At 42.7% G+C, this 9,502-nt stretch overlaps 1 protein-coding gene across 1 annotated transcript in view; it reads right to left on the bottom strand.

Moving 5' to 3' along the window:
* The window catches only part of LOC107119719 (adhesion G protein-coupled receptor B3-like), a 253,366-nt gene that overhangs the window by 44,150 nt on the left and 199,714 nt on the right, over positions 1-9,502 (bottom strand). The window contains exons 12-13 of the mRNA XM_015422291.1: positions 6,160-6,199; positions 2,558-3,201 (exon numbers count right to left, since the gene is read on the bottom strand). Coding sequence (XP_015277777.1) covers positions 2,558-3,201; positions 6,160-6,199 — 684 coding nt within the window. The remainder of the gene's footprint in view (positions 1-2,557; positions 3,202-6,159; positions 6,200-9,502) is intronic.

The following is a 9,502-nucleotide window of genomic DNA, read 5'->3' as shown; positions in this document are numbered from 1 at the left end:
CCAAACCCCGCCCCCCCCGTCTATACCCCAGGATAGATTTGCCATGGACTTTAATGGTCTCCATAGGGTATAATGGACCCCCAAAAATTCGGGATTCCTGAATATTACAAAATCTGAATACCATACTGGTATTGGGATTCAGGAATATTCATAAATACCAATATATTTCAGGTCCAATATACCCAAATCCGAAATTGGATTTTAGCCTATTAAGACCAAAATATTTTGTTTTTACTACTGATAATTTCAGTTTTCCTTACCTACAGGTTGAACAATAGCCATAACGTGATGTTAGGAGAATACATAGTCACTGGTGTATCACTTTTGAGGTCACAAAAGAAAGAAGGGAGAGCCAGATGCATATGTCAACACAGAGGCCCTTATGTATCAATGTGTCGACTATGTTGGTACCTAGAGGTATCTGCAAAGATATACTGATAGATGACCCCTTGGTGGGACATGTCATGCAAGTCACTGGCTAAGGGGAAGCTTTGGGTGCTCTTCTCATATGGAGACATACCGCATTATGAGAATGGCTTTCCTATTTAGAAATGCTGTACAGGCCAAACAGGCCATCTCTCATACTTTGATCCTTCCCCAGAAGTCATCTGGTAGGAATGGGGACAGCCCAGTCTAGTCCTCACTGGCCTTAGCCAATGCAGAGGCCTTTGGGAAGTGGAAAGGATAAGCATCATCAGCCTAGCACGGCACCTAGAACCTTCTGTACAGGACTAGCCATTTCTCAACTGATATTGGTGACCTATGAGACATTCCATCTGTGAAAGCAGGTTCCCAAATCTGACATTTAATTCCAGGCGGTTACCTGGCAAATGGAAAGAGAGAATCCACCCCTTTGTTCTTACTTGATCTTTTAGATTTTTTATATAGCACTGACAATAAACAGACATCAGACAACATAAGTATAGCAATGTCTCAGACATCTGAGATGAAAGTCAACAGCAACATTTAAAAAATTCTTCCACATGCTCTAGATATTTTCTTTTCTTTCTCAAGTGTCCTGTCATACAACCTAACCTTCCTTCAGCTATCTCAAAGAGTCTGTAGCTAATACGCTCATCCCTGTCCTTATTGCCTGCCTAAGCCCATCAACATAAAATCTATCTCTGCCCAATATCATGACACTTTTCAAATGAAAGAGTGATGCAAACCATTATAGCATATAGCTAAACAGCAGCCCCTCATGGCTGATTGTTCCTTTAGTCTCAGGAAAGGAGCTATCTGTTAGGCACAAATGTATATGTTAAAATGGTCCTTTAGCCTCAGGAAAGGAGCTAACTACCTGTTAGGCACAAATGTATATGTTAAAATCCTAAAAGAGATATTTTTAAATTAAAAAGACCAGCTTTGGAGGAGGCTTTTGAGACCAGAGAAGCTTGGAGTGATGGAGCACTTAACCCTTTCTACCCACCCACTGTTTACCAGCTCCCAAACAATTCCCCTTCTGGGGGGTAATTTCCCAATGGGGGGGAAAGCAGATTAGGAAACAATTTACAGTAAGGAAAGGTTTAAATATTTTTAAATACCCAATAAGTATCCTTGTAAAGGATAAAATGCCCTCTCCCTATACTATTTCTTCCTCATAATGCAGAGGTTCCCAAATTTATTTGGCCTACTGCCCCCTTTTCAGAAAAAACAACAACACCTCAGTGCCCCCCTGGAAATCTACCTACAAAAAGATGCAGTGACAAATTTGCATCCAAGGCTCCTACCGCCCACCTGGATCATTCCAGTGCCCCTCAGGGGGTGGTATTGCCCACTTTGGGAACCAGTGTATAATGCATGGCTAGCTGTGAAGTGGGAAGGAATTAAAAATTAAGCTTCCTGCCTGCCAGCACCAAGCAACAAAAGGAAAATGGTGTCTTCATTACAGAGTTCTTTATTAATTCGTATATTTGCACTAAATTTCATGGATCTCTTCTTGAAGAAAGGGTTTTGATCTTTTGTTCCTTTTTCACCATCATTTGGTACCACCTAAATGTACCAGAGGAAACCCTGATAAGAGAAGTGGAATACCGAAGCCTTAAAAGTATAAAAACAAATTACACTCTAATCTTACGGACTGTCATCCTACTTATTTTTTATACTGTGACCACATGGCTGGTGAAAATGATAATGCCTCATAACGCTGTCGTTAACTGCACCCTTAAATTGATGTTGGAGGGTCTCTTCACACATATACACAGCAGCTTGGAGTACCTTCCCCATAGTATAGCCTCTTCACACATATGCAGCTTGGAGTACCTTCCCCATAGTATAACCTCGTGCTGTTGAATATGAGTGCACCGAGGACACTGTAAGTGCAGCAGATCAGGTGGGTCATTTTCACCAACCTGTGTGTTGCTGGGAAGGATGGTCAGCCAATTTGTGCTGTTGATACTCATATATAATCCATAGCAGTATGAGACTGCCTTATAGGCAGGTGGCTCTCAGGCCACTGTTTGTATGCAGAGGAGGCCAAGCAGCCATGATCAACTGAATTCCACACACCATATTTCACAACAGTATCATGCATGCATTTATTTTCTGTATCACTGACCTCCAAAGAACTCATTGATATGGTTGATCCAGTTTCACTTCTTGCTAGCCCTGTGCTATCATCCATCTCTGAAGCCATGAAATTCTTTACTGCTGTACGGGGTTCAAAAGGCAAGTTCTGCATGTGTTCCTGGGTAGTAAGATGTTGATCTAAACTCATATTGAACTGGTCCATTACACTGGGGTTCATACTGAATTCAGGATTAACTTTGTAGTGCAAGAGCCTTTCATGAGGCAAGGTTTCCATGCCTATATTTAACTTGCTGTCGTCCTTCAGCGATGGTTGCGTGCTCACTGAGCCCCTGGGCATGACGATATAGTCACTTTCCATCAGTCGGTCCTGAGAGTGGACTACATCCATATCTGCACCTCTCAGGTTGTCGTCAGTACATAAATATACAGTCCGTCGCAACTCTGTGTTGTCTTTTTTCAGACACTGATTGGCCAGCTCACTCATGCTAATGGGCATGTGCATACCTCCAGACTGCTGAATGATAACTTTAGAAAGTATATTCCCAGGCAATGTTGAGTAGCTCATTCCTTCAGGGTTTGCCGATTTTTCCTCTTCATCATCGTTCAATGAGATTCTTGAAAGTGTTCCTGTTATTGTAGCTGCTCTGCATGGTCCAATGTCCTTATGAAGGACTGTGAATTTAAAAACAAAACAGAAACAGGACCACATGTGTTACAAGGACCAGCAGACAGAGCTTTTAATCTGGTTGCAAGAATTATTTAGGGCAAGAATTAGGCCGAACAATAATGCTAGCTGCAAAGAAAGGAAAGGTACGATCTTTCTGAGTTAGGTTGTAAGAGGAACATTAATTCCCAAAGGATTTTTCAATTCTAGGGTTTGTTCCTTTCTTTACTTTCATTGCCAAGTTAATAGCACTGAGGTTTACAGAGGCAACCTGCTCTACAGAGACAGGCGATTGCCTGGTTTCAATTAAACAAGCACTGTTAACCTAAGACATGTGATTGCCTAGTTTCAATTAAACAAGCACTGTTAACCTACTAAAGATAGGTAAGAAAGAGAGTAGGACATTTCAGCTATGGTCTCCTAACAATGTGTTACTAAACAGAAATAGTGAAAATCCCTTTCAGAATTCTCTCAGTGGTCATGTCACTGTTTCTAGTCACACATGCCAAGTTGCTTCATCTAACCATCTACTATTAAATCCCTCCATGAAGAAAGTTACATTTAAATCCTTTAATTGTTACATGGCAAAGCCTGCTTATCATTGCCCTAAAACTCATTTTTTCTGTAAAACCCCCCCCCCAATCTTTCCTTATCAAGTTCTAACTAATAATGGATGCTTCAGAAAATAATATGACATTTATTTTGTTATTAGAACATTAATTGAAGGAATGTGTATTGTTTTAAAACGGGTGTCTGTTGTGGGGAGGGGAAGGGAAAGGAGTTTGTAAGCCGCTCTGAGACACCTTTGGGTAGTGAAGGGTGGGGTATAAATCCAATCTCTTCTTCTTCTTCTTCTTTAATTGTTACATGGCAAAGCTTGGTTATCATTGCCCTAAAACTCATTCTTTCTGTAACCCCCTCCCCCATCTTTCCTTATCAAGTTCTAATAATGGATGCTTCAGAAAATAATATGACATTTATTCTGTTATTAGAACATTAATTGAAGGAATGCTTATTGTTTTAAAACCCAGAATTTAAAATTGCTTCGGTAGAGGTGGAAAGTTCTGTAAAGTCACAGCTGACCCATGGTGGCCTGTAGGGTCTTCAAGGCAAGAGACATTCAGAGGTGGTTTGCCACTGCCTGCCTCCAGATCATGACCCCGGTGGTCTCCCATTCAAATACTAACCAGGGGCAACCCTGCTTAGCTTCCGAGATCTGATGAGATCGGGCTAACCTGGGCTTTACTATTAAAACTGCCTCTTTATTAAATTAATAAGCAAGAGGGAAAAAGACATTGGGTGGGACTCTGTAGCCTATAAGCAGAACTGCACTCACAGAATTGATCTCCATTTCTTCTGCATTTTCCTGAACTGTCCCTCCCCCAGCTGTTCCTGAGGATGGGTGGGAGGGCGGGCGGGCTGGGGATGGGCAGGGAAGGCTGAAACTTGTGAGGGAAATCTGCATAAATTGCTGACACCCTTTGTTCACATGGAAATGCGTTTTGCTCTTGCAAAGATCATTTTGTATGTGACCCATAACTGTGAAATACATATGGAATGAATGAATTAACTAGTATTCAATTAAACTGGAAGTGTAGATTTAAGTAGATTTAAGTATGAAAAACCCTGGTGCAATATCCTGCATAGCTGGTATTACTGTATCAATTGCCCTTTTACTACTATTGCTCTGTTGTGCTGGTATATTGATTGGTATGATGCATGGCTAAGTATTTATTTGCTGGCACAGCAGAGTGCAGGTCTAAAGCCCTAGGAATACTCCCCTTTCCTTTATTGTGTTTTATCAAAGAACTTGAGCGCACGGCAAACTGCTGACTGCATTTTTGTTTCTATTACAAATAGAAAGGAAGTATAAATCTTTCATCAGATTTCAGAATTTAGAAAGAATAATCTTGCACATATACAGAAATGCATCTTTGAATGGGACAGCACCAGGTATTTTCAGAAAGGCAACTTTTGGGCTAGAGAGATGGCTGGTTTATACACATGGGTTTAACTACTACTGCCATTACAAGCAGCTTTTTAAGGCTGTTCGTACTATTCTAGTTTAGCTGCATGCAGTCTTTTACATCCAGCTTACAGATACTGGAGCCTCTGATATCTGTGTACTCTCTTCCTCCCTGTGGCTTGGGGCTGTTTCTCAGGCTTGTTGTAGATAATGATTACAATGAATATCATTGCCCTGGACCTCATTTCTACATTTCTGGGCTGATTTCATTTCCCATTAGTTATGTTTCTAGAGATTTCCTCTTACTGCATGGCCATGTAAATTTTCTTAAATTAATTTTGTATACTAAAATGCATTTTTGAGCATGCTAGCAAATATTCATATCTATATACTAGTAGTGATGCATGGCCCTGACTGTGGGCCACAGATCAGGGCCACAGAGATGCTAAACAGATTTTTCTGCAAACTTGGGAGATTCCCCAGGTTTGCAGAAAAAATTGAAATTTTTAAATTTCTCCCAAGTTAAATTAACAAAAAATTAAAAAGTGTTGTCTGTACATGCACAGACAAAGCACCTACCTTGCTTCAGAGGTCGTGATTGGGAACCGTGGTGGAGCCTGGCAGCACAACCCTGGAGCCTGGCAGTGGTGGCGGATGCCGGGGCTGCTGTGGGCCCAGTGTTAGATGACAGGAGTTGCTCTGGGCCCAGCTGCAATGGCAGGGGACACTGGGAGCTGCTTGGGGCCTGGCAACAGTGGTGCCTGGAGAGGCTCCAAGGTGAGTGGTTGGGCCTGAATTCATGCTGGCTCAGCAATGAGGGGAGGAGATAGAATTCACCCCCACAATTTTCACGCCCCCTCCCTGTCCTCTTATGTCTTGTAGATAGCAAAATGCCCCTGGGTACCAAAATCATGCCAAAACTGTACATTGGCCCTTTAGTTTACAGTAGCAGAGGTACTTTAATTTGTTTTACTGTTACATGGTGGCTTGACAGTCTTACCTGACCGACATGCAATGTCCACATCTTTCTCAAAATCTGTCTGTAAGAGTAAAAAAGAAAAGTTACACAAGACAGGCATTAACAATCAGCAAGTAAGTGCCACACTAGATGTTATAACAGAGGGTGCTGTTGCTGCCCAGTCTCTTTGCTCTTTCTGCTCCTGACAGTGTCAAGTACAAACAATACATGGTGTGATGTCATTGCACTGTGCCCCCCTCCCCATTTAATATCATTGTCTGAGTGGTGAGATCACATTACATATTGTGCAACATTGTTAAGACAAAGTAACAAAGAGAGCCAGTTTGGTGTAGTGGTTAAGTGTGCGGACTCTACAATCAGCAAGTAAGTGCCACACTAGATGTTATAACAGAGGGTGCTGTTGCTGCCCAGTCTCTTTGCTTTTTCTGCTCCTGACAGTGTCAAGTACAAACAATACATGGTGTGATGTCATTGCACTGTGCCCCCCCCATTTAATATCATTGTCTGAGAGATGCAGTGTGGTGAGATCACATCACATATTGTACAACATTATTAAGACAAAGTAACTATCTATGGCAGTGATAGTCAGTGGCTAGGGAACCACATGTGTTTCTTTGACATGCTATCTGTGGCTCTTCTGAGCACTATTCCCCAATGTAATGCCTGCCCCATGTTTCAATGAAGTGAGTTAGTTCCTTGCCCAGTGGGACTTGTGGTTGACAGGTGTAGGGGTGAGCAACTTTTTTATACTGGTATTTTTCAGTTCAGGTCTATTGGAGCCAGAGAAATTTCAGGATTTCTGAAAAATCTCAGATCTCAATACCAGTACAGTATTCAGATCAGGGATTTTTTGGGGGGAAATCCTGATTTTTTCAGGACCAATAGACTAAAGAAGAAGAATATTGTTTTTAAAAAATCCATCCCCAGTATCTGCTGTGCTGCTGGGAGATTGCGCCCCATGGCACACAGATCCTGGCTAGGATGGCTTCTCCTGTTGCCCAGTTTAAACTGGGCTGCACAAGGAGCCAGCACCAGGCTGAGCCAGCAGAAACAGTCCCCCCAACCCGCACAGCTGATCCTTGGGCTGTCTTCCGCAGTCCCTTTACACTTTAAACTTTAAAGGGACTGCAGCAGAAGCCTGACAAAAAGCTGCGAGGCAGGAGAAATCTGCTACTGCTTTCTGCTGTTTTTGGATCTTTCTAGTAATTCCCAAATATATCCAGGAGTTTTTCATGTTTTTGGGGGGGTTTCCCAAGGAAACCCGGATACATTTGGGATGCCAAAATATACCCCTAAAATACCTATAAGGTATTTTTCTGGTTTATTTTCAGTTCAAGTAGATCCATATGCACACTCCTAGACAAGCTGGTTCCCACCTTGATACTAGCAGATAAATGGGTAAGTTGTGAGCCTCCCTGAAGTGAAGCCTCATGTTAGGGATGAAAGTGAATATGGCTAATATGGTGGATCATAATTGTGACTGTAGCTCTCTCCAAGACACAGACTGAGTACCACTGATCTATACTAATCTGGACAGTAATTCCTACTCACTTGAAAAGAACTAGCAGGACTTAAGCTCATTTGCCTTCTTTGAGTGTCATAGCCTGCAAGGGATTATGTTTGAGGATGTCAGTCAGTCTTGAATTGAATGAATTAAATTTGGGTCCTGCAAACCACACTGAATCCAAGTTCTTTAATCAGAACATGACAGAATTCCCTCTCCTTAAAACTGGGCCTCTATTACTGGGACTTCACACTCTGTGGGTTGTTAAAAGAGGGCAATTTATGACGAAAGAAGTTATGACATTTATTTTTATTTAATATATTTATTTATAGTCCACTTTTTAACCTTAAATTTCCAAGGCAGTTCACAATCAAATCAGAAGCCTCCCCCCAAAAAAAACCCCTAATGAGAATTTAAAGCATAATTTCAGCAAATGGTAGTAGTATGTAACTTTGGATGTTGCAAGAGCAACTCTTAGTACAATTAGTACCATATTAAGCAAGGTTTTCATTTGTTCCTTGGAACAGTATGGGAGCAACTGTGGAGGTGGCAGCAAGGGGAAGGAGACATCCAGGGGTCATTTCGTAAAGGGGTGCAGGAGCTCATTAGCACAACTCATTAGCACAACTTATTTGCATATGCCACACCCCCTGACATCACCGGAAGTGTATCAGAAGGCAACCCCCACTGCTCAGGCTCCACTGGACTGTTTTGGATTGCTAGCTATTGGGGAGTGGGGGGAGAACGTGCAGATCCGTCCTCACAGAGGAGGGAGAGCTTGTACCTGAATAAAACTTGGTCTTAAAGGTGCCACTGGACTGTTTTGGACCGGGGGGCCGGGGGGAGCTCTGCAACTTACCTGGCTGCTTCTTGCTCTGACTGAGGGCTGCTGGGAGCAGGGGGTGGGGCTTGTTGCATGTGCCCGCCCCCTGGGCTCTTTACTGCCAGAACTCCGCTCCTGTGCATTCATGCAGGAAATGACCCCTGGAGAATCTGCTCAGAGTACCTAACTGGTGCCTATCTGTGCTGGTTATTTATTCAAACTGCAGACATGGTTGTTCCTAGTTAATTAACCACTGCCTTTACTGGTTTTTGTATGTTTCTTCATTATAACCTCTTAGGACAATTATCTATGTCCAATATAGAATTCATAAAGGGATCTTTTAGCGTAAATGAAAGAAGTCAGTAGAGAATAAGGCTGTTCAGTCTGTTATAAGAAAATTCTCTTTTATTTGATTACTAAGAATAAGGAGCGTTGTGGAAATAAATACAAGCTCTAGAAAGAGGCTCTGGGCATGTGCCCCGGCCTCGGGCACTCAGCGTCAATTTGCTGTGGTGACTTCAGCAGGGTATAATGACACTGAGTCCACCATTTTCTCCAGAGGAACTGATCTCTGCTACCTGAAGAACAGTTGTAATTTTGAGTGATCTCCAGCTCTCACCTGGAGATTGGCAACAATGGTTCCCTATGAGGGAATGGCTGGTTTGGAGGGTTGAGTCTATGGCATTCTACCTGTCAGAGGTCCCACCCCTCCTGAAATCTCACTCTCTCCAGGCTCCATCCCTCAAATCTCCAGGAATTTCCCACCTGGAGTTGGTAACCCTGTCTCCTTCCCAGCCAAGCATCAACCTACTTTTATTTCCCCTTCACTTTTCAGCTTTCCATCCCCCCCACCTGCAGCCTCCACTGTACTCTGAAGCCCTGACTGCCACATCACATTGGCTGTCATGGGGGGGCATCTCAGCAGGATATAAAGACACAGAGTCCACCATTTTCTCCAGGGGAACTGATCTCTGCCATCTGGAGAGCAGTTGTAATTCTGAGTGATCTCCAGCCCTCCCCTGGAAATTGGCAACAAT

Source organism: Gekko japonicus, unplaced genomic scaffold, assembly GCF_001447785.1.
Source record: "Gekko japonicus isolate JY-2015 unplaced genomic scaffold, Gekko_japonicus_V1.1 scaffold627, whole genome shotgun sequence".
NCBI classification, from domain to species: Eukaryota; Metazoa; Chordata; class Lepidosauria; order Squamata; family Gekkonidae; genus Gekko; species Gekko japonicus.
Note: the sequence above shows the minus strand (reverse complement) of the source record. Positions and strands in the feature narration are given on the sequence as shown.